Raw genomic sequence first — 24,218 nt, forward strand, 5'->3', positions numbered from 1 at the left:
ATCATGGGAACACACAGCTCAGCTGACATCTCTCCTCTGTCAGGGAGACTGTGCTAGCCATGATTAACCCTAAAGTCCTCAAAATCACACCCAACCACCTCTCCTGTTCAGGCTTCCAATCTGGGTCTTCTCCAGGCGGCCTCTCTGGGGGCCACGCAACCCACACCACTTCCTAACACCAAACTTGCAGGAACCTCCCCACCACCGTGCCTCTGCTCAGGCTGTGCCTTCCCTTATGTTTGCCGCAACCCATCCACATCCTGGCCACCCCGAAAGTCTGTCCCCCATACCTGCCCCGCCCACGGCCTCTCCTAATCTCGCCCCTGGCTGCCCTTAGCTTTCTGGGACACAGCCCTCTCTCCTCCAATTCCTCCTGAGTGGGGCCTGGGGCTGACCTTCCTCCACCTTGCATTAATTAAAAGCAAGCTGCAGCCGCCCTCCTGAACAAGCCTCTGAGACCGTGAGAGTAAGGCTGCCTCTTCTCCATCTTTCTCACCCACGGCTCCCTGACACAGTGCTCCATAAACATTTGCTAAAATGACCTCAAAGGAAGAGGGAAATGTACTGCACAGAACACTTTACTTGGCTAAGTAATTCATAATACTGCTGAGATGCCATCTGGTTTTCAACAATCTCAACCATACAGCGAGGTTCAGGGAATCCACTCATCTTGCAGAGACACTCTGAGCTCAGAGGAAAGGAGACACAGGAACAAAGTGGTTTAACAAAAAAAAAAAAAAGAAGGAGGAGGAGGAGGAGGCGGAGGAGGCGGAGGAGGAGGAGGCCTGGCCAGAGATGGAGGAGTTAGGACAGAGAAGAGAGATGCCAAGCAAGGGAAAAAGGCAGGAAAGCTAGCATCCTCCTGCCAGAGGCCCAAATCCAACAACCCCCTAAACAGGGGAACTGGGCTCCAGTCACAAAACACTACCCCACCCAGGTCCCTGACTTGCCCAAATTAGACAAGACAGAATTCTCCACAAAGAAATTTTTTAAAAGTCAAAGTAAAAACCCCAAACTGTAGCTGTGCCTTGGATGAAAACCCCACCTTTCCTACAAAGAGCCTTAAGGCCCTTAAGAGTAGATACAGTAAAAGCCTAGGAAATTTGGAGAGTGTCTTAGTCCATAAAATATTTGCGTAGTGAAGATTTTCTTCAGGAAGTAAGTCTTATTACTTCAAGTCATCCCTAATCAGAGGAAAAGAAACAAAAGCCATTTCATTTCTCTCCTTTCTTCCTTGAAACCAGGGTAGCAGCAGGGATAACAACTTTCACAATGAGGCTCCAGAGTATCAAAGTCAGGGGCCTGGCTGGGGAAGATCCCCGAGTCGCCTCCAGGCAGACCACCAGGCTGACACAGAGAGGCCCCGGGAGAGGCCGTGTCTGGTTAGCCAGGCCAGTGCTACACCGGCTGTCCGAAACTGGTTTGGGCCCATTAAGGGATCCTTGAGGGAACGAAAAAATAAAACCCCCCAGTAAATCCAATTTAGCAATCCCAGGCACACTCCAGTAATTGTTGTTACTCTCTCTAAGTGCCTCCAAATGATCCACATATAAAACAAACTCACACCCGGAGAGAGTGAGCGCACCAGCTGGAACAGGAAAAGCAGGAGGGGCAGACTCCTGACAGCTCTGTCTCTGGAAACCGCTCTGCTTATCTTCACAACAGGAAAGGCTTAGAGAAACAAGGGAGCCCAGTATCCCCACTGTCGTTCCCTGGCTGCCGGGTTGAGCGTGGCCACGGCTTGCCGTCAGGCCCCCTCATCCGACAACGGCGTCTCCAAGGCCACACTGAACCCTGCCTGTGCTGCTCTCCATCCCCTCTATCCCACTCCCCCAGTGGGCCGTGGCGGGACAAGAGACATCTGGTCCCACCCTGGGGAGGCGCAGCTTGGTCTTGCCTGTTCGCGCCGACTCCCCCAGACCTGAGCAGCTGTCAGTCAATGTGGCCAGCGAGGCCACAGTGGATCCCATCTGTGGCACACACTCTTCTTCTGCCCATTTATGGGAGGGAGTAACGCCACAGAAATGCAGCTGCCACTCCTCGCAGGCTCTTGGATCCTGGTGGAAATCACTCTCAACGTGGAGTGAGACACCCGAGTTCGTGAGGTTTTCCTGCTCCCTAGGAGATACCTTTGAACATCAGGACTCTTACCTCATCTATTAAAGGGTGGCTTTCGGCTAAAGGATTGAAAGGTACAAACACAAGAAGCGCGGGCCCCTTCTTCAGTTCATTGTTCAGCAGGAGGCTCTTGCCGCCGTGCGGCCGCAGCCATCGGAGGAGCGCCTCTCGATTTTCTAAGGCCCACTTATGGATGTTCTCTGCGGTGTAGGTGACCGCCTCCCTGGGAAAGACCTGCGAAGGACAACACAGGGAGGGCTGAAGGCAGGGCAGGCTCAAGAGGCCCCGACCACCCCACCGCCGCCCAGGTGCACGTAAGACGACTCGGGGCCGTCTCCTCTGCCCCGGCTCCTCCCGTCAGCGTTTCCTCCCAAGCGGCTGTGAAGAGCACGGGCAGCTCAGAGGGGCGACTCTCAGGTCACAGAGCCCTCCTGCTCCCTTCAGCAGATGCCTCAACCAAGGGAGAACTCTCCCGATCTGCTGCTGGCAACAATGGCCTCTTCCACCCTGGCCAAGGGGAGCTATTACATTTTAGTGGGTTCTTACAAAAGAATTATTGTAACAGGATCAATGAATACCCAAGGGAATGGAAGTTATAAAGTTGAGGATCACTTAGATTTTTACGCTGGTTCCTCAAAACCTGGCTCATCGTGGTGGGAGAAGCTACTCCTTAGGGCAGAGCTCTGAATCTGCATCTTCCCGTCACCCGTACCCCAGTGACTAGAGGAACACCTGGCACACAGCAGAACTCAGCAAATACTTGAACGAATCCATGCATGACCTAGAACTTGTACAAAGCCACAGATCACCCTCACGTGTATGGAATGAAGCAAAGAGACACGTAGATTTTGTGCTTTGCTTAAAGTAGGTCAACATAAAATTATGTTTGAAATTCCAATATGGATCACTGGGTTTCAAATGAAACTCCCCAAAAAAAGTGCTTTGGAGGGAAACTCCCCAAAAAAAGTGCTTTGAGATCTTTTATACTCTCCAAAACTGAGAATTAAATTGCCTCGTGACAAGGATGTCCACCGGTTTTATTTGTTAAAATACTGGAATCCCAATAGTATTTCATTTGATAAAAGGAATTCTGGGGCACCTGGGTGGCTCAGTGGGTTGAGCCTCTGCCTTGGGCTCAGATCATGATCTCAGGGTCCTGGGATCAAGTCCCTCCTCGGGCTCTCTGCTCGACAGGGAACCTGCTTTCCCTCTCTCTCTGCCTGCCTCTCTGTCCACTTGTGATCTCTCTCTGTGTCAAATAAATAAAATCTTAAAAAATTAAAAAAAAAAAACTTTTAAAAGGAATTCTGCTAAACCAACCACCAACCTTCAGAACTACAGACCTGAAGCAGTAAGCCCAGTGCGTCTACCAGGGCCATTCCCACAGCCCCAGCTTCTCTCTGTTTTATGCTCCTTCCTCAGTGCCCTCCCCTCTCAACCCATACGATGTATGTTGGTTGTACAGCATGCTACAGGAGGAGGATGGAGGAAAAAGACCAACAGTGAAAGCAGAGGAAGTAAGAAGCAGCTCAGAGGCACGAGGAGGGTGGGCGGCTGGCAGAGAAACCAGCGAAGCAGTGACTCTCAAAGTGGGGACGGCAGGAGTTTGAAAAAACAAACTCAGACATCATAAACACATTTCTATTTGGAAAACACAAAAATACATCTGACTGCTGGAATACAAATTACATGATATACAGCATGGCATCTGGGCTCCTAGGGATCTGCAGAAGCCAGGGGGACTGACGACCAAAGAGGCGCCCCGGAGAGGGCCTAACAGTCCTCCCGCAGGCATGAGACTTGCACGTCGAGTCAAGGGGAGCCCAGGTTCAGTGGGCGGGGTACAGGGGTTACACAGATACTGGTCTTCACTAAACCTGTAAGTCACACACACTGTCAGTGACATTAGAGACAGAATATACTTAAAAAAATAAACTCAGGGGCGCCTGGGTGGCTCAGTGGGTTAAGCCGCTGCCTTCGGCTCAGGTCATGATCTCAGGGTCCTGGGATCGAGTCCCACATCGGGCTCTCTGCTCGGCGGGAGGCCTGCTTCCCTCTCTCTCTCTCTCTGCCTGCCTCTCCGTCTACTTGTGATCTCTCTCTGTCAAATAAATAAATAAAATCTTTAAAAAAAAAATAAAAAAAGAATAAACTCAGTGATAGGACTGAAGCAGCAGCAATATAGCAGAGGCAAAGGGCTATGCGGGGCACAGGTCAGCAGCTCAGAAAGAGCTGAGCTGGGGCTGCTTCACCAAAAGCAAACGAAATCAGGGAGCAAAGACAATGGAAAACCAAGGCTCTATGGGGTGAGAAGCCATCAGCTTCTCACTGTGACTTAAGAAGAACCTCAAAATCCGTTTCATCAGCTAAGGAGAAGAGCATGCCACGTGATTACTCCTGATGAATGGAACAGATGAACGAAGAACATCGCCTAATGGAAGCTTCACCTCTGAGAACATTGCGCCCAGAGTAACAATTCTCCAACAGAATCATCCTGCGATTTCATCCGAGGAGGAAAACAAACAAGGCTGCACCAAAGTCGAAGAATAAAAACAAAGAATCGCTAGAAGTTACAGCTGAGAGCCCTCTAACGCATGGGTTTGCACACGGGGACGCGCGCTCTGGCGTGGGGTTGCAGGAACTCTCAATTTGGATATAAAAATCACATACACTTTCCTAGGGAGAGTGCCCATAGATCTTATCCAATTCTCAAAGAAGTCCATGACCTAAACAAGGTTAAGAACCACTGCACTAATATAAATGTGATTTCAAAATACTTACAAGTGATGTGTTGAAATGTCTATGTAAATACACACTTCCAGATTGTACTAAGGATACCAGTTTCGCAAGATGTTTATTTGTGATAACCCCAAATCGTATTGTTCCTAGGTAATCTGAAACAGAAAATTTGCCTTTATTAAAGAAAAAGCCTATGCCTTAAAACAACCACAAAATGCAATGATCAAGTCTTGATGCACAAATCCCCAGAGCAACGCTCTTTTTGGTCACCTAGCCTAGGCAGAAAAGGAGCTGGAGAACCCTCCTCCCGAAACAGACCTCACATATCCTCCTGAGTAACAACCCTGACAGTCCTGCACACTGTGTCTGCCTGCGATGATCTGACCTCATCTCCTGTGACCCCGTGCCCCTCTCTCATTTGCCCCACTGTGGAGCCTAGGGGTATGTTGTTCCATCTGGACACTTCCACTACTGGCTCCTCACCATTCAGACCTCAGCTCCAGCCCCACCTTCTCCAAGAAGCCTTCCCTGACCACCCCACCTTAAGGCAAATACTCCGACGACAGAGTCCATAAGGGGAAACTAGGGCTTCCTCTCCGCTCAAGCACTCTCTCTACCTTTACTCTATTTTTTAACAGCACTTATTAACATCTACATAATCTTGTTGATTTACTTTAATTTTCTTTGGTCCAACTTCCTTTTAACTTCTGTGAAGTTAGAAACCTTATTTATTGCTATTACCCCAGCACCTATCGTAGTGGCCAGGCATCTAAGAGATCAATAAATATTGGTTAAGTGAATGAACCTAAAATGTACAAAGAACTCACACAAATTAATAAGAAAAAGAAAGCAGTTAAACAATGCGCAAACCACAGAAGAAAAGTAAAAGGCTAATAATTACATGAAAATACACTCAACCACCCTATTTCAGAAGAAAGCAAATTAAAACAAAGTACCTCTCTTTACCTCAAACTGCCCCAAATTTGAGACACAGGAAATACCAACTATAGGTGACCAGCAGAGAAAGGACACTCTGAAGTGACGCTGGTGGGACACGTAAAGTGGCAGCCACTCAGGGGAACAAAGGGTTGCATGCTCACAGTGAGACGTGGGCAGAGGCTGCGGCCCAAACCCCACCGTGAGTCCGTGCCTGTGCGCCCAAGGTCACCTGTATGGACAGTCACCAAGAAACACTCTGCAGGTGTTCAAAACGGTGGAGTGGGGCTACTATTTGACATGAACATTTTTCCTGACACATGTGAGGGGAAAAAGCAAACTAAAGAAAGGTAAAGTGTATCTTTTTATGTTAAAAAAAAGAAAACTCACACCTTATAAAACAACATACTTTTTTTTCCTACAGGCATGTATGTTTTTAAAAAAAGTATAAGAAAAAAAAAAAAGTATAAGGACCCTGAAAGGATAATAAAAATAGTTTTGAGTGGGGGATAGAGATCAAAAGCGACCTTATCCTTAAGTGTATCCTTAAGTCTTTCCCTCAAGAAGCAAATGTAGTATGTGTAGCTAAAAATTGACTGAAATATCTAGTATTAGAGGCGAGTGGATAAGATGGTATAGGAAACGGTACCTTCTTTCCTAGCTCCATTCTGTTTTATTAGATGTTAAATAAGATACCGGTTACACTTTAGATGTAACAAGTTCTATCCAAGTAGTCCAAATATAAACTATGAAGGTACAGAACACACCAAGCTCCCAGCTTCATCCTCCGAGCCCCACTCTGCAGCAGGGGTGTGACCTTGCTCTCGGAGGAGCTGCCGGCGGGGAGGGCACCGTGTGGCAATCCCTGACACCACCTTTCATTCAAATCTGACTAGTTTAATATGACACAAAACCAAAGAAACACAGGAAGGATAAGCTAGAAACAACAGAGACTGGATACACATGGGGGGCAGGGGCAAAGATGGAAAGGAAAGGAAATGGGGTCGGGAGAACAGGGGTGAGGCAGCCTGACTCTCCTCCGGGGACACCTGTTCCTATGGAGGCTCTCAGAGCTTCAGCGATGTTTCACATCCGTCACAAACTCACAAACCAAAATCATTAAACCAACCAAGATGTGGGGGAGCCTAATGTGGAACACAAGCATTAACAAACAAGCTTCACTGTCACACCACAGAGGAGGGGTGGAGGGGTGGAGGGCTGGAGGGCTGGAGGGGTGGGGAGAAAGAGCTGAGTAACTGGAACAGTATCTTGACTGAGTATCATAAAACTAAGGACAACGAGAGCCAGATTCTCAGGGCTGGGTGGAAAAAGTTACACATTACGAGAGGAGAGCTACATGCTGGTGTTAGATTGGAATCAGAGGAAATTAATATAAACTTAGGGCTTTTCACGTGCACGCACACACACACACACACACACACACACACACACACAGATAACAGAAAGACAGCCTCTCACCTATGTCTACATGTGGGTGTAAATACATACATGTCCTGGCTCTACCTGCTCAAAGGGCCTACAAGTCATAACACCTGACACCAACCAGCACACCCAGCACCCTGATCTTGGTTTCTACATGCCTTTCCTCCATAAAAGAAACCAGGGCTCCCTGGAGAAGAGGCTGATTCCAGAGGTGGAGCAAGAGAAGTACAAAAGGAGGCGGGCACACCTTAGTGTCACAATAAAGGACGGAGCATCTTCAAAGGGTATAGGAGCTGACCCAAGATGCTCTAATGGCAAAAGCTGGAGCTCTTTGAGAAACAAAGTGAACAATGACCAGCCTTCCTACAAAATGTCAAGGTCACGCAAAACATGGGAAGACTACGGAGTTGTCACCAGTTGGAGGAAACTAAGGAGGGGGAAAAAAAAGAACTGTATGTGATGTGGGATCCCAGATTGGATCCTGGAACAGAAAAGAAAAACATTAGTGAAGACACTGGCAAAATTCAAACAAGGCCTGTGGTTCAGTTAATGATACTGTACCGATGGTAATGTCTTAGTTTTGACCAAAGTACTGTCACAAATGGTTGGTTACATAACATCTTAACACTGGGGGAAGCAAGGTGAAAGAAGAAAACGGAGGAAATCCCTGTCCTATTTCTGCAACTTTTCTACAAGTATAAAATTAGCTCAAAATTTGAATTTTAAAAAATGGTATAACATGTAAGGTCAGATCCCAAAGCCGTCAGAAGAAAAAGCAGGACATAAGACAGGGTTCGAAGGCACCACTCTCTCCAGAAGAAGGCTCAATCTTGGTGGACCGCCACCGCTAAAAAGAGAGGAGGAGAAGGAAAAGCAGCCAGTGAGGAAATGCATTTGACAGTTGGCCAATGTCACCAACATGTCTTATCAGAGCAGAAAATAAAAAGTGACAGGCTGATCCTAAAGTTGAAAGGGCCCTGTTCAAAAACCTGCTTAACTACATTAAGAATGGACAGCCTGCTGCACACAGTGGATTCAAACATGCCCAAACACATCAAAATTTTAAAACTTTACTTTTCACATACAGAGATATCTACGAAATTCACACATCTATTTTAAGTTCCTGCATATAGCGGAAATCTTGCTAGAAGAAGCCACTTAAATTTGCACTGTCATGTGTACAAGGGGTACTTGAATTAGCAGAGGAAGTTTATACTGTAAGAAAGACACAAAAAATAACACCTCTCACTCCACATCCAGAACATTCTCTGTTAAGCAGGGCTCCAAGGCTTTCTACAGTAGGGGTCTCTGCCATTTCTAAAATGAATAATTCAATCCTAAAAGTAATAAAGCTTCAACATTTTAATTAAGGACTTTGAATTTGTTGAATTAAAAATGAATTTGGGAGACGACTGGGTGGCTCAGTCAGCTAAGCATCTGCCTTCAGCTCGGTCGTGATCCCCAAGTCCTGGGATCGGGTCCCACATCGGGCCCCTTGCTCAGCAGGGAGCCTGCTTCTCCCTCTGCCTGCCGCTACCCCTATTTCTGTGCTCTCGCTCTCTCTCCTGATAGATAAATAAAAATCTTAAAACAATAAAACTAAATAAAAATTAAAATTAATTTAGAATAATGCTTTCTCCTTCCCCACCAAAATAAGGTCCAACAACGACATACGTGATCCTGTTCAATTAATTTTTTTTTTTGAAATCTCAATAAACTCTTGTTAGCCAGGTAACTGGCCAGTTACAAGTGTCTATTAACCATCCAGTGAAAAGAGTTACAAAGACCGCTGCCTAATGTACCAAGACCAGGAGAGAACATCAGGGGAAAGGCAGTAGTTATAACCAGTTTCTGTAGCTGGTCAGACCGGAAACTAACAAGGGCGAGGTGAGCACAGCATGAACACTGGCGTATGGGCCATTTGCTGCAAAAGGTGCTGAGCCCTGGGATCTGGGTCCCTCCGCGACGAGGCAGCCCACCACACACGTAGCCACCATCTATGCCCACAGGGCATCACGACATCACAGCAGAATGTCACTACTTGCGTGCTCTGAATAATAAAGAAGCTCGCTCCAATCTCAATCTTATCTACTTTCTGTACTTCTGCATAGTTCACCCCTGGCTGTCTTTGAGGGTGGGGTTCTTCTCCACCACTAACCAAAAGCTCCACCCCTGCTTCCCACACTCCCCCTAGGTAACATAGCTTCTGTTGACCTTCCTTACAGCGCCGTCACTGTTCACCTCGTTGCAACCACCAAAGGCGCATCCAGAATGGAAGAATCTGAAATTCCATCTGGTTTCTACTCAGATGCATCTGGCTCTCTTTCTGGTTTCACATCAAGATTTTTCTTTTGGGGCTTTTGCTTAACATTTTAATATCAGACTATTTTATTTTGCTTAAATCTAATTTTTAACATCAAGACTTCAGTTTACTGTTGAGGTAAAACACACACATACTGAGGCAATATATCAACTACCTCTGGGAGGCAAAATGTTAACATTCTCAAACATTCCAGAAAGAGTAACAATAGTTTCTTTGGTTAGGAAGGAGAACAGATTTTCAACTGTAGGGCGCCTGGGCGGCTGAGTCGGTTGAGCGTCTAACTCTCGATTTAGGATGAGGTGAAGAGATGGAGCCCCGAGTTGGGTTCCACACTCAGCATGGAGTCTGCTTAAAAATCTGTCTCTCCGGGTGCCTGGGTGGCTCAGTGGGTTAAGCCTCTGCCTTCGGCTCAGGTCATGATCTCAGCGTCCTGGGATTGAGTCCTGCATCGGGCTCTCTGCTCAGCAGAGAGCCTGCTTCCCCCTCTCTCTCTGCCTGTTTCTCTGCCTACTTGTGATTTCTCTGTGTGTCAAATAAATAAATAAAATTAAAAAAAAAAAAAAAAAAAGAATCTGTCTCTCCCTCTGCCCCTCCCCCTGACCTGGCTCACACATGTGTGCACACACTCTCCCCTGCTCTCCCTCTCTCAAAACCAAAAACAACAACAACAACAAAAATAAATAATAATAATAATAATGATGATGATAATAATAAAAATAATAAATTTGCCTGAAGCAAAATTACACAACTCACACTCACCACCTAACATATAACCAGGAACACAAATCTGAAACCATTTAACTCAGGGATGTGTTTGCAGGAGACTCAGTAGCTCAAAAAAAAATTGCTTTATCCTGGAACACTTGGATAATGAAGCCTATGTCGGTAGCTGCACGGTCCTATATGGTAGCCACCAACAACATACAGCTAATGAGCACTGTTACTGTGATTGGGGGGGGGGGGGGGCGGTGCGCCTGGGTGGCTCAGTCCTTAAGCATCTGCCTTTGGCTCAGGTCCTGATCCGAGGGTCCTGGGATCGAGTCCCACCTCAGGTGGTCTGCTCTGTGGGGAGCCTGCTTCTCCCTCTCCCACTCCCCATGCTTGTTCCATCTCTCACTGTTGTCTCTGTCAAATAAATAAATAAAACCTATAAAAAACAAAAAAGTGTGTCCCCTCCTGTCCTTCAGAAAGGAAAAGGTGGGTCCCTAGACCTTGTGCCTGTAAGTATAAACTGCTGAGCTTCTGAGATTAATTCTCTCTCAGAGGCCTGAAGCTAGCAGCACTCGGTGTACTGCAAAGTAAGACGGCCGAGGGTACACTGGAAGAAGGACAAGAAATGGCGCAGCTGAGCGGTGCGGAAATTTCTGTAACAGAACTAGCCATGTGCTGGCCAGGAGACATCCGTGGGAGCTAATCTCTCAAGGACCAGGGAACAAAATGGAGTATCAGGTCAAGACAAATTCTCATGAAGAGAACTGCTAATAAAAAGCATGATACTTCAAAACTAAATGCCACTGGGTTAAGTCATGTGGCTTCTAATCAGCATGGCTAAGAAGTCCCGGGTGCCCGGGGAAAACAGGTTTCACTTCTTTACCCTGGGAAGTAGTGACATTTCCAAAAAGCAAACCTGCATCGTGGCACCCTCCTGGAAACAATCCTCATTTTACTCTACACTCTGCCATTCTTACGAACTTCTGCTTTCCCACTCTTCTTTCCTAAGTTTTACACGAGGCAGAAAAAGGGAAACAACATGATTACACAAAAAGGGTAACCACCCCTCTCCCATGTTACTTAGCATTACGCAGTGATTCGTAATTCTTCAGTGGATGACCCCCCACATTTCCAATACGAAATACATTCACCCAGATGAAAAAAACCTTCAAAGAAATGTAACAGACCACAGAAAAGTTTGTTTCCAATACATGAACTACAGCAATTACTTGCATTTTGTTACCAGAACTGTGACTCTGAGGTTTGTGTACTTTCAACATTCTTAATATAAAGCACAAAGCAATTATCCAGAAACTTTTCCAGCATTTGGGCATCACAGAGAAGAACATGCACATTCTGGTCCTGGCCACAACACTGCTAAATGCTAAGGAAACACAGAATTCCTTCACTAGGACTTTTAATTTCTTGTGAATCAGGGAGGAGAGAAATGTAGTTCCAAATACATCATTTTAGGGGAACACAAACCACAGAGCTAACCATGCACGGTCACTACACCAACGCAACAGTAAATCCCTCACGCCGCCCGCCATTTCACCAAAGCACAGTATGAAAATGATCAAGTACTTCTCTTGTGTGTATTTCGATCAAAATTTTTTTTGTTTTTACACCTTCACGGAAGGAAAGACTTCAGCAAAGAAACCCATCCGTTTACAAATCCCTCCTCCATCCCCATTTAAGGCTGCTCTTAAGGTCTAACACAAAGGTAACACACCTTTTTTTTTTTTCTTGCAAACAACCCTTAACAAATATAAAAGCAATTCTCAGCTCCCAGGCCTACAAAAACAAGCCAAGGGCCAGTGCATTTTCAAACCGAAGTGTCTTTTAGAGGCGACTAGAGCACAGCTCCCTTATTTTCCAGACACAGAACCTGAAGACCAGTTGGAAGGGGTCATGAGTAGACCACCGTCACACAGGACACCAGCTACTAAAATGACTTATTAAGGGGACTCAGTCCGGGCCTATGGGAACTTCCTGTGAGGAAGATACTAATGAAGTTCAGGGGGAAATGAGACAACAATGCTAGTTGCTAAGTGGGGCCACGGCCAGCTCGTGCCGCAGGAGCTCCATCAAAGGACCAGTGGCATGGAAATCTCCATCTGACGTCCGTAATGTGCCAGACATTATATTAGCGGCACAATATTTATAAACTGGAAAATTAGGGAGGTGGATATTAACTAGGTAAAGGCAATCTAGTTAAAGCAGTATCATGGGCAAAGGCCAGGAGGCAGGAATGACCCCGCCGTCCCCTGCCCCACATCTGTGGAGAACACAGCAGTAAACGGGAGTAACGTGGTCCTGGGTTCCTATCCCAGCTCCTCATTTGCTGGTATGTGACTGCATTCGTCTGCTACCTCTGCTGTCACAAATTACCACAAACTTAGTAGATTAAAAAGAGCTATGTTTATCTCTCAGTTCTGGAGGTCATAAATCCAAAACAGGCCTCAGTGGACTAAAATCAAGGTGTCCACCTGGGTGGCTCAGTTGGTTAAGCAGCTGCCTTCAGCTCAGGTCATGATCCCGGCATCCTGGGATCGAGTCCCACATCAGGCTCCTTGCTCGGCAGGGAGCCTGCTTCTCCCTCTGCCTCTGCCTGCCTCTCTGTCTGCCTGTGCTCACTCACTCTCTCTCCATCTCTGACAAATAAATAAATAAAAATCTTTAAAAATAAATAAATAAATAAATAAATAAATAAATAAATAAATAAATAAAAATAAAATAAAATCAAGGTGTCCATAGGGCATGTTCCCTCTGGAGGCCTCCGGGGAGAATCCGTCTCCATAGGCAGTCAGCGCTCTCTGGCTTGGGGCTCCTTCGACCATCAAAGACAGCAAGGGCTGGACAAGTCCTTCTCAAATTGTGTCACTCTGACACTGTTCTTTGCCTCTCGATTCCAATTTTAAGGATCCTCCTGATGACACTGGGCCCCCTCAGATAATCCGGGATGATCTCCCATTCTCAAAGTCAGCTGATTAGCAACACAATTCCTCACGAAACCTCAACTGTCCCTTGCCATGCGACGTACTGTATTCATAGGTTCTGGTGATTAGAACACGGGCATCTCTGGGGAGCCATCCCAGTGACCTCGAGCCAGTTAACAGCCTCCTCACAGCCTGTTTCCAGAGACAGTCACAGGGCCATATTCACAGTTCCTACTTCAAAGAGGGAAGACTGGATCATGCAGATAAAGGGCCTGACTCCTGGAAAGGCTCAGCCTAGTATCAGCTTACCATACTCAGCTTTACATAAAAAATAGCTAAGTAGAGACCAGAACTGGGTTTGGTGCAGAGTTGTTTCACTATAAGCTTGTGACTTTATTATAGAAGGTGATCCCTGAGAGTTTTTAAAGATTTTAATGTTTTTAAGTTCTTTGCCTAGAGTCTTAGCTTCAAAAACATCAAAAGGGCAAGCCAAAAACCCTTAAGAAACAGGATACACACACACACACACACACACACACACACACACACACACACACCCTAAAAAGGACAATCCTCCAAAGGTAGAAAATATCACAAAACAGAAAGTGAAGATAGCATTATTTTTAAAATACACAGGTTCAAGGAATCAAAATATCTATAAATGACTAAATTTGATTCTGAGCTTCCTGCATACCTTTTGCTTACCCCAGCCCCTCTCTATGTTCTAGCTCCCTGCACTTACCTGAAGGCTAACACCTCATTCTCCTGGGAAACCCTCCCTGCGCCAGCACCACCTCCTCTGAGCAGTTAGTGATCTAATGTGAATGACCCGCCTCCACACTCCAACCACCGGGCGGAAACCGGTCCCCAGACTTGCCTGTAGGCAAGCTTACCTGTCTGCTATCCTATCTGGTGGTATTACATGTTGGGGAACTAGTTTTATTCAAAGTTGGAGCGCACAGTAGATCTTCAAATGTCTGTTCGATCAGTAAGTAAGTCGTGCTTCTGACTCTAACCTGAAGTGTGGGGCGGGGGTGGGGGGGTGGCCTTTGGCCTTAATTCTTCTCTAGCAGCATTTACAAGGCTTAAGAGATAAGTCGTAAGGGGAATAAAAATATCTCCTATGAAACATGGGGACATCCTTGCTGTAACTACAGCAACATCACAAAGAAGTCAGTTTTGGGCACAGGAACAAAAAGCATGGAATTTCTAACATACTCATTCTAATGTGTACTAATCAGTCCCCAGAGGGCCTCAGAACTCAAGGAGACAGCTAGGAAAAGATTTCCCTCTACAAGTACAGTGACAATGAATGTGATTATCCAAGAAAAACAAGTAATCCTGAAACCTGCTTCATTCACGGAGAACTGTTAAACCCAATGCCTCATCCAAACTCTCAAGAGTTAGACCCAGGAACTCAGGAAAAAAAAAAAATCTCAGAATGAACCTTCCTTATCTAAGAAATCAGTCCCCTGTTTTCTCAGTACCTCAGTACCTTTAAAAATGTCTGTCACTTACAGAATAAGATAAATCCTCCCCTCTGGACTTCTTGATATTATATAAAAGTTCACAAGCTAACGGAAAAGCGCTCCAGAAAAAGCTTTATTCATGAATAAGGATATGGAGGAAAGTGCTCTATATGCGCCCGGACTCAATTCTACCAGCAAAGCACAGCTCTGTCAGATGCCACCTGACAGAATGGGCGACCCTACACTGGAATTAGCGGTTCCTCCACTAATAAATTCCTCTTTTAAAAAATTCACTATTGGGTGCATGGGTGGCTCAGTGGGTTAAGCTTCTGCCTTGGGCTCAGGGTCCTGGGATTCAGCCCTACATCCGGCTCTCTGCTCAGCAGGGAGCCTGCTTCCCCCTCTCTCTCTCTCTCCCTGCCTCTCTGCCTCCTTGTGGTGTGTGTGTGTGTGTGTCAAATAAATAAATAAAATCTTTTTTAAAAAATTTTTTAAATAAAATAAAATAAAAAATTCATTACAACTACAGTTCCCAAACTGTTCCTTAGAAAGGATGTTCCTTAGAAAACTAATGCCACAAGGATCCATAGTCAACTAAGTTTAGGAACTCCTAACAGTGGCAGAAGAAAGTAGAAATGGCATCCTTAGTTAATGGTTTAGTGTATTTTCAAGGTTAACATTTAAGTACCATGTAAATTTCAGTTCAGCTCATTAGGATTCCAGTGTCAGGGGACAGTGAAACTCCAGCAGAAAGGCAGAGAAAGAAGAGTGCATTAGGCAGGGGCCCACGCAGTCCTGTCATAAGCGATGCCTACACTCTGGTCTGAGGAACCAGCAAGGCCAGGCAACAGAAGTGGTGGTGGGAAGGAATCCAAGGCGACTTAACATCTCACTGCTCCAATCGCTCTCACTTGAGCAATTTCAAGGTCAAGTGCCTTTATTATAGTCATTCATTCAACCTTTTAGCTACAACAGTGGTCAAGCAGGGTGTTGAAGCTGGAGGAGCAGGAGGATAAAACCTGGGCCTCAAGGCACTCAATCAAAATATTATCTGAACAAAGCAGCTCATATCCTGGTGGGAAAGTCATTTCCATAGTGAGAACACCATGCCACAGGAACAGAAAGTACAAGCAAAGGAAGGCCTGTGTCCACTGGTTGGTCAGGTTATACAATACCTTGCGTAGAATTCTTTAAGGAAACATACATGATACTTAAAGTGCTTTCAGCCAAGCGGCTTTCTAATTGAGCTGCTATGGACATGAAGACTATGACTTTATTCACAAAGTATCGTACAGAGGATGTAGCTATATAAAATAATCACTGACTCTTCTCTCCACCACCTTCAATCTTACAGATACACAAATTCACACAAAGAAGAGTTCAATATTTTCTTCAAGTTTATAGCTCCTGTCCTTGGCACACAAAGGGTACACACTAGGCAGTGCCATCTCCCAGACCACAGCTTCCCTCACTAGCCAGCACTGTCCCTCCTGTAGGCCAAAGGAAAAAAAGGACTGAAATTGGTTGCAAATTTTCTCTTTTCAAAAAGTCACTACATCAGGGATCCCTGGGAGGCTCAGAAGGTTAAGCACCTGCCTTCAGCTCAGGTCATGATCCTGGGGTCCTGGGATCGAGCCCCGCATCAGGCTCCCTCCTCAGCAGGGAGTCTGCTTCTCCCTCTCCCTCCTTCCCCTGCTGGAGGGCACTCTTTCTCTCTAATAAACAAAAAATCTTTTTTAAAAAAGTCGCCGAATCACAGCGGAATATAACAACATTTTACCAGAACACGTTTATAGCAAATAATGAAATAAGTATAAGATGGAAAAAAATCCAGTAAGCAACTTAAAAACACTGACCCCTCTACCAAATTTTCTTTAGGAAAAAAAGAAAACCTGCCTGCCAAGATCAAAAGTGGAAAGGTTCAAAGATGCTCTGCAGTCTGGGGAGAGGAGAGAACTCGGAGAGACTGGTTTCCCTCCCAATCCTGAAACACACACAGACTGCTGGCCCACAATTAATCATTCAGCACTTTGAAATGATCAAACATTAATGAGGAATGTGTAAGACCTATTATAAAAAATTAAAAGGTCTGAATAAATGAATAATCATGCTGCAACCCTAGAAAGGGAGGCGAAATGTTAGGAAGACATCCATCACCTCTAAGTCAATATATACCTTTAACACAATTGCTACCAAAACCAGCCAAATGATATAAAAGAGGATTCCACAGGACACAAGACTTAGGGGAGGCAAAGTTCAGACTTTACCAGGTAATAACTTACAAAGCAAGAAATGAAATTATATTTACTCATACAAAAAGAGGTATCTAGACCAAAAGAAAACATAGAAACAAACCCGCTTACATGTAAACTATTTTGAGATAAAGCCAGGCATCATCAAGATGAGGGAACATGGAAGCATTATTTTGTAAATGGTGCTGATTAGCCAATAAGAAGGGGAGGAAAAAACTACTGTGCTCTGTCCTCCGAAAAAAGCCAGAGAAATCCAGGTAGCATGAAGTGCTAAACAATTTTTAAAAATTAAAAAGAAAATGAACTAATTAGTGACCAGATTTTTAGGGGGGAAAAAAAGAAATCAAGAAAAAGAACCACAGATTAAACTACATGAAAATACAGAAGTGCTATATAACAAACAGTGACAGTAACACAGCTAGGAAAACAGTGGACAGAAACACCACAAAGCAGCACCGCCCATATCACCTAACAGGCAGGCCCCCGTCAATGGACAGATCAGCACCAAGACTGCGATCAAGGGGCAAAGGACCCAGATAACTGAGATGAAAGGCAAGAATTAAAACCACAAAAAGAGAAAGCAGTCAGTATTAAGTCCTCAGGCAAAAAGCCAATTTTCCATACGATAATGTGTAAAAGTTATCAAATGTTATAGAGATGGTCTTGAGAGGGACAAAGTACCACGGAACCAGATCTTAGAACTGAACTCACGCATTTCTGAGGCAGGCATGGACTCTCTTAGCACACTCCCCACACCCAGACATGAGGCTTCACATCAGTACATTCTCAGAAGACTTGTCCACTGAGGCCAGCTAGCTTCAAGAAAAATGTCAGAGACTGTCCTGGCTATTTCTAAGACAATTAAAAAAAATTAAGGCAAAGGAAAGAGGCGGATTTTGTAAACACTTGTGTGGTGCTGAACCAGGCCATCTGCTTTCTACAACAGACCAAGTACTTCTCCAGGTAAGCTCTCCATAAGCAATTGTTAAGTGAGGCAAATGTGTCTTAGGCCTCAATTTGTTGCACACAATCTAAACACAACCCTGACCTATAATTTGCATTCCAAACTATAACATTAAAAAAAGTGTGCACACGTTTCTCTTACTAAACATCTACTATTCACAAGTAAAATACTGTCTGACTTCTGGGTATGAGAAAGGAAAGTTGGGGGGGAAGAAACCAGATGCTCAAAGCAAGATTTTAGTGCACATATTATGTATGGAAAGTCATCATTCTACACTTGTCTTTTTCCTCTAAAAGTGCTTCATTAAACTTAAGTGAGAATTTACCCACAAAAATGAAGTGAAAAATGATGAATCAGAATGAATCTCAGCTCTTGCAAAGTTCATATACAGAAGGATTTTACCAGACCCCACTAGAGTCACAAGCTAGGGAAGAAGTGTAGCTAAGGTAATCAGAGACTAGATTTATTTTGACAAGAAACTGCCTGGGATCATTTGTCAGTATTAGGGATTTGACCAAAGAGGTTCACTTTGTTCTTTCAAATAGTTTTTACCCATTTATCACCTTTCCTTGCTTAAAAAAAGAAAAGAAAAAACAGGGGAGAAAAGATTACTATCTTATACTTGGAAAAGTTCTTCCAAAAAAGAAGTAATATTTTGGAAGCTGCTGCTTCTTTTTTTTTTTTTTAAAGATTTTATTTATTTATTTGACAGAGAGAGATCACAAGCAGGCAGAAAGGCAGGCAGAGAGAGAGGAGGAAGCAGGCTCCCTGCTGAGCAGAGAGCCCGATGTGGGGCTCCATCCCAGGACCCTGAGATCATGACCCGAGCCGAAGGCAGCGGCTTAACCCACTGAGCCACCCAGGCGCCCCTATTTTGGAAGCTTCTGAATGAAAAAGTAATTTGCGAAGAATCACTAGCACACAATACAAGCTAACCAGATAATAAAACATCCTTCCACCATTCCGAAGTGTCCTCTGCAACTCAAGAACTTGAAGGCTACCATCAGGTCAATGAGTGAGTGACTGCAGACTGGCCTTTCACGCACAGTTTTCACTTGAGATCTCTGGGGGGGCTTTCATTTCTAAGAACATTTCTGAGTATCGGCTTCTTAAGCTTTTTTATGCTGGCAGTATGCTGCTTTCAAAATTCAAACTTTAAGTCTTCTTAGTCACCTGAATCTGGGCAGCTCAGAGTCTTTCCAGTGGACAGACACATACTTATGTGACAGCTTGATTTCCTCTCGCGATGTCCCCAAGGTGAAAAACACAATTGCAGTAGATCCTCTATCCATACAACCCTAAGCCAGGGTCTATCTCAAAACGGCCAGTCATATGATTGTTTGATTGTACTAGTATACTATCTAATCCTCCTCCCCGCAAAATAATGGAAGCAATCTAATACCCAGTAATAGAAGGACAGTTATGTATTTTTTGGTTGATCTACTGGGGAAAAGATGGCACAGCCATCAATCTGATCGCTCACTTGGCAAAGAGTGACTGAACCCTGCTATGCGCCAGATGCTGGGGGAAGAGCATTTACGGAAGACACACAGGCCCCGCGCTCAGAAATCTCAGTCTAAGGAACAAGACAGATATTAAAACAAATCTCATAACTTCATACATAAATACAAAGTATGTTAAGTGCTATGAATGAGAACTGATAAGATACCCAACTGAGATCAGGGCAAACTGTAGAAGTGGTATCTGACCGGACCCTGTAGGATGAATCAGGGTCTGACAGGTGGAGAGCTGGACCCTAGAGGATGGGGAGAACAGACCCTAATGTGAGGAAGAAGGGGCAAGAGGGGACACCAGCTGAGGGTCCACTGGTCTAGTCCAGGGTCGAGGGAAGGGACCTGGAGCAGCACAGTAACAGAAGACACAGACAAGTGAGCAGATGAAAGTGTATCCAACAGAAAACTGACAGGAGGTCATGACTGGTACAGAGAAGAACAAGGAACAACATGAAAAGATGGGCAGGACACAATGTTTCATTTAAAAAGTAGGGACCTCAAATAATACATGATTCATTAAGTATAAATAAATAAAACAAAATTTTATTTATATATATATATATATATATATATATATATATATATATATGCTGTAATGTAACATGACTCTTATACTTGTAAAACTACTTCCCAAAGGAAATGTATTCCTAAATTATGGTATACCCAACTGGTAACATAACCACTAAAAGCTCTGACCACAACTTGTATCTATAGACTCAAAAAAGAGATCATGGCATATTAAATTTTCAGGTATAAAATACATATTTGCAGACACAGAACGATCAAGTTACAGTTTAAAAAGCTAAACATCTTAGAAAACTGTATTTGAGATGGCATAGTGTTTTGTTTGCCAATACAACACAAAACAGTGTATTTTATATACATACAGAGAAAAAGAATCGGGACAATTAAAATATGTAATCATAAGGGTAACACACATAAAAAAAGGTAACGATATACACACATCTGCCGCAAGTACTAATGTCTGGATAGGAACCACTCTTACCTTTCTTTAGCGAGTGCAGCGCTGACGTGAAGAAGGTCAGGTAACCAGGAGGCTGGGGCGAGCCACTGAACTCAAAGTAGCCGAGGACTCCGGGCTGCGGGAATAAGAGCAGAATAAGGTGACTGAGGAACCGGCGGCCACTGTGTCACAGGAATATTTTAAATCGGGACATGCCATTATTATTATTTAGCAACTGCAATTCGTTGTGTTTCATTTTTTAGGAAGCCTAACCACATGAACAAAATTGCGGGACAGGACTGAGCTTTCCCTCCATCTAGACAACCTGCAGGGTAAGGCAGGGAGACACAGAGCATTTAGAGAGGCACTGAGAGCTGAAACTTCCTTTCTTCTCCCTAAGTGGGTCTCTCCACCCTCAGAGCACAGTTCTCCTAGGTCCCTGACTAGAAACCTCACCGTCAAGTTCAAGTACTCACGCCTTTTATCTAAGTGTCTCCAGGTAAACGAAATCAGTGATTCCGGTTTTACGAAAGGTTTCTTCGTAACCTTTCTCAGATTTCTTCCTCAATCACTTCCTCCCATTCACACCACACATGCCTTCACACTTACGGAAATCAGGTTAAATGAGATTGGCTCCACTGGTGTTCCTGGTCATCCTTCCAGGGGCATTTTCCCCCCACATCCAGACCCCCGCCCCCATCCTGTACAATGGCAACCGTCCTGTCTGGTCGGGTCAGTCTGCAGAGGGTCCATCTCTTACCCTCTTGCTCCTCTAGTCCCACAAGCTTCTTTCCACCTGCCCATACCATTTCTCTAAGCTTTAGCACAGAACACTCCTGCGATCTGCCAAACCAATTAATTGTCCCCTACCAGACATATTCTGGCTCCCAGGTCAGGATAATTGCTTCCTTCTCTGAAGGCCCTGTGGCACAAATTCTGTCTGTGATAATCGCGTCTGTCCGAAAAGCCAAACCGTGAGATCCCTGGGGAAAGTGCTGGGCCTGGAGTCTGATGCTGAATGGGCTTGGGTGGACCCTTCAGTGGGAAGCCTCAGTCTCCTCCTCTGGCAAATGGGGACATTTCATCACAGGGTTATTGAGAAGAATGAGCTTGATAGGCACTAGGCAAATGTAAAGACTCCTTTCTGGCCCTAAAACACGCTCTTAGTAAGTAACTGAACTGATTTGATCGCTGGGACAAAATCAGATCCCAAAGGTAAAGCAGAAGTTTAATCTCTGGGTAAAATTTTACATCAGCATATTGCAAAAAAAAAAAAAAAAAAAAAAAAAGGAAAAAAGGAAAGTTCTGATCTCTAGTGGAACACACACTCTTTCAAATCTAAAGCACTTGCTTATTTTAAGATTCAATTCTAAAAAAATCAACTGGTTTTTAGAAACTGAATCAGAATGGTTAATCCTAACATCTAAAAAATGAAATATTTAGACATTCTAGTCAATCAGTTAATATTGGGCATAAAAGATAACAGAAATGAACACAACAGAAAGATAACAGACTCATTCCAGTTTCTTTAAATTCTGACCAATCTTCCAAACCAAAATCAAGTAGAATAAATTCACCCTATATATTAAGAAATGTTCCGTGGCTAAAAATTAAAGGAGGTCAATGTCAGCCCTCTTCCCACTTACGTTAACAGGAGGGGGCACTGGGCCCAGGAGCGTGCACCAGGCCCAGGAGCGTGCACCTGTCTACACACGTGGTACAGCTGTACGTCTCATGTATACATATGCACACGTGTACACACAGTAATGGAAGGAAGGGAAATGGGAATTCTGAGTCTTCAAGGAAAACCCAAATTCAACGTTTCAAAACGAGTATCGGGCGGACCGACTGCAGGGGTCCTCTGTGCACACCTCCCCAGAGTAAGGGTTTACTCTTGTTGACAGCTTCACAGCTGCGGTTTTTCAAGAGCCTTCGTGACTGGGATGAAGGAGCCACATCTTCAAGAGAACGGGCATTGCAATTTTCAAGCACTGTGGCCAAAGCAATCCCATAAAAAATAAGCAAACAATCTCATTTGCAAGGTTATATTCACTTCTCTCTGCCACAGAAATGAAGACCGTAAGAATCAACAACTTCAGCAGATGGTACAAAGCAACAGAAACTGTAAAAAACGAGCCATTCACAACACAAGGAGCACGCAAAGTCTATTTCAAGAGTTATTTTTCAAATATTGATAATACCATTAACGGTCTGTATTTAATTTTGAAAACTGGCAGGTTTGAGAACGAAACTTAAAATATTTCAGACAAGAAAGTGCATATTCATGCACAAGGACCTTTCTAGGTCCGGGCCCACAGTTTGCTCAGCAGCAAATAAACCCAGGGCCCACCGCCAGGCAGACGACACTGTCCTGGCCTCGAACACCTGTGAGGCCCTCTCAAGTGAGCCGGCAGGGCGCACAGGCCGAAGCCCTGCCTGCCAGGTACGAAGCCCGTACACGGGCTGTGCCTCCTCACTCGAATGCTCACCAACATGTGAAGGTCTTCTTCCCCTAGTGGCCTACTGGTCCACTCCTGGATGCTTAACTGGCCCCCAGGGGGAGCGCTCACAGGAGCTCCACTACCTGCACGTACTCGGGACCCACGACAGGAGGACGCCTGTGTGACCTCCTCTCCTACCACTCTGCCGTCTGCTCCGGCTCCACCAGTCTGAGTCCTTCCCTAGGACCTCTAACTTACTGTTCCCGCCTCCTGGAAATTTCCTCAGGGCTGGGTCACACACAGGCCTCACTGGAACTTTCTGCTGCAACGTCCTTTCCTCAGAGAGGGCTTCCCTCTCTTCTAAAACAGTTATACCATCCCTCCCTGCCCTTGTGCCTACCACATCACTCTCCTTGATTTCCCTTTGGGCATTGATCTGAAATGACCTTGTACATTAGTTTCCTAGAACTGCCCTAACAAATTACCTCGAACTTGGCCTCGATCAACAAATCTGTTCTCACAGTCCTAGAGGCTAGCATTCCGAAATCAGGAGGGCAGCAGGGCCGTGCTCTCTGCGGAGGCTCTGAGGAAGAACCCTTCCTTGCCTCCTCCCCAGCTTTTGGTGGCTCCAGACAGTCCGGAGCTTGTGGCTGCATCCCTCCCGTGCCTGCCCACGGTGTCACATGGCCTTCTGGCCTGTGTCTCTGTGTCCTCTCCTCTTCGTCTACAGAACTAGTTATTGGGTTTAGGACCCACTCTAAGTCCAGGATGCTTTCATCTCGAGATCCTTAACTAATGACACCTGTAAGGACCCTATTTCCCAATAAGGCCAATTCTGAGGTTCCTGGCAGCTAGGAATTTTGGGAGGACACGACTCAACTCCCTGCACCTTGTCTGTGCTCCGGTCTGGTGTTCATCTCGGTGTTTACCTCCAGGAAGCAGAGGGTCTCTCTAGTTCCTCACTACATAGCCGCTTCAGACAGTACCTGGCACTGAGCAGGCACAAAACAAACATTTGTTAACGAGTGACAGAATGGAGACAAAAAAAATAAATGACACAAAGCTCCTCCTACAATTTAGCAAGAATAAAACATGAGGAGTACCTACTTACAACGTGACCCAGTTTGCGTGCTTTTTTTTTTTTTTTTTTTTTTTTTTGTCAGAGAGAGAGAGAGGGAGCGAGAGCAAGCACAGGCAGACAGAATGGCAGGCAGAGGCAGAGGGAGAAGCAGGCTCCCTGATGAGCAAGGAGCCCGATGTGGGACTCGATCCCAGGACGCTGGGATCATGACCTGAGCCGAAGGCAGCTGCTCAACCAACTGAGCCACCCAGGCGTCCCCAGTTTGCGTGCTTTTAATTCCATTCTGTGGGGGACAGTATATTCAGCACCTGCTCTAATGAGGGG

The 24,218-nt window shown here is 45.1% G+C and overlaps 1 protein-coding gene across 2 annotated transcripts in view; it reads right to left on the reverse strand.

Annotated features, from left to right (window-relative positions):
* TXNDC11 (thioredoxin domain containing 11) overlaps window positions 1–24,218 on the reverse strand; it is a 60,922-nt gene that overhangs the window by 15,769 nt on the left and 20,935 nt on the right. For both annotated transcript variants that reach the window (XM_047712686.1, XM_047712687.1), the window contains 3 exons: window positions 20,415–20,508; window positions 4,900–5,012; window positions 2,152–2,352 (listed from right to left, as the gene is read on the reverse strand). In XM_047712686.1, the coding sequence (XP_047568642.1) occupies window positions 2,152–2,352; window positions 4,900–5,012; window positions 20,415–20,508 (408 nt within the window). The remainder of the gene's footprint in view (window positions 1–2,151; window positions 2,353–4,899; window positions 5,013–20,414; window positions 20,509–24,218) is intronic.

The sequence above is a fragment of the Lutra lutra genome, chromosome 18 (assembly GCF_902655055.1).
Source record: "Lutra lutra chromosome 18, mLutLut1.2, whole genome shotgun sequence".
Taxonomy (NCBI): Eukaryota; Metazoa; Chordata; class Mammalia; order Carnivora; family Mustelidae; genus Lutra; species Lutra lutra.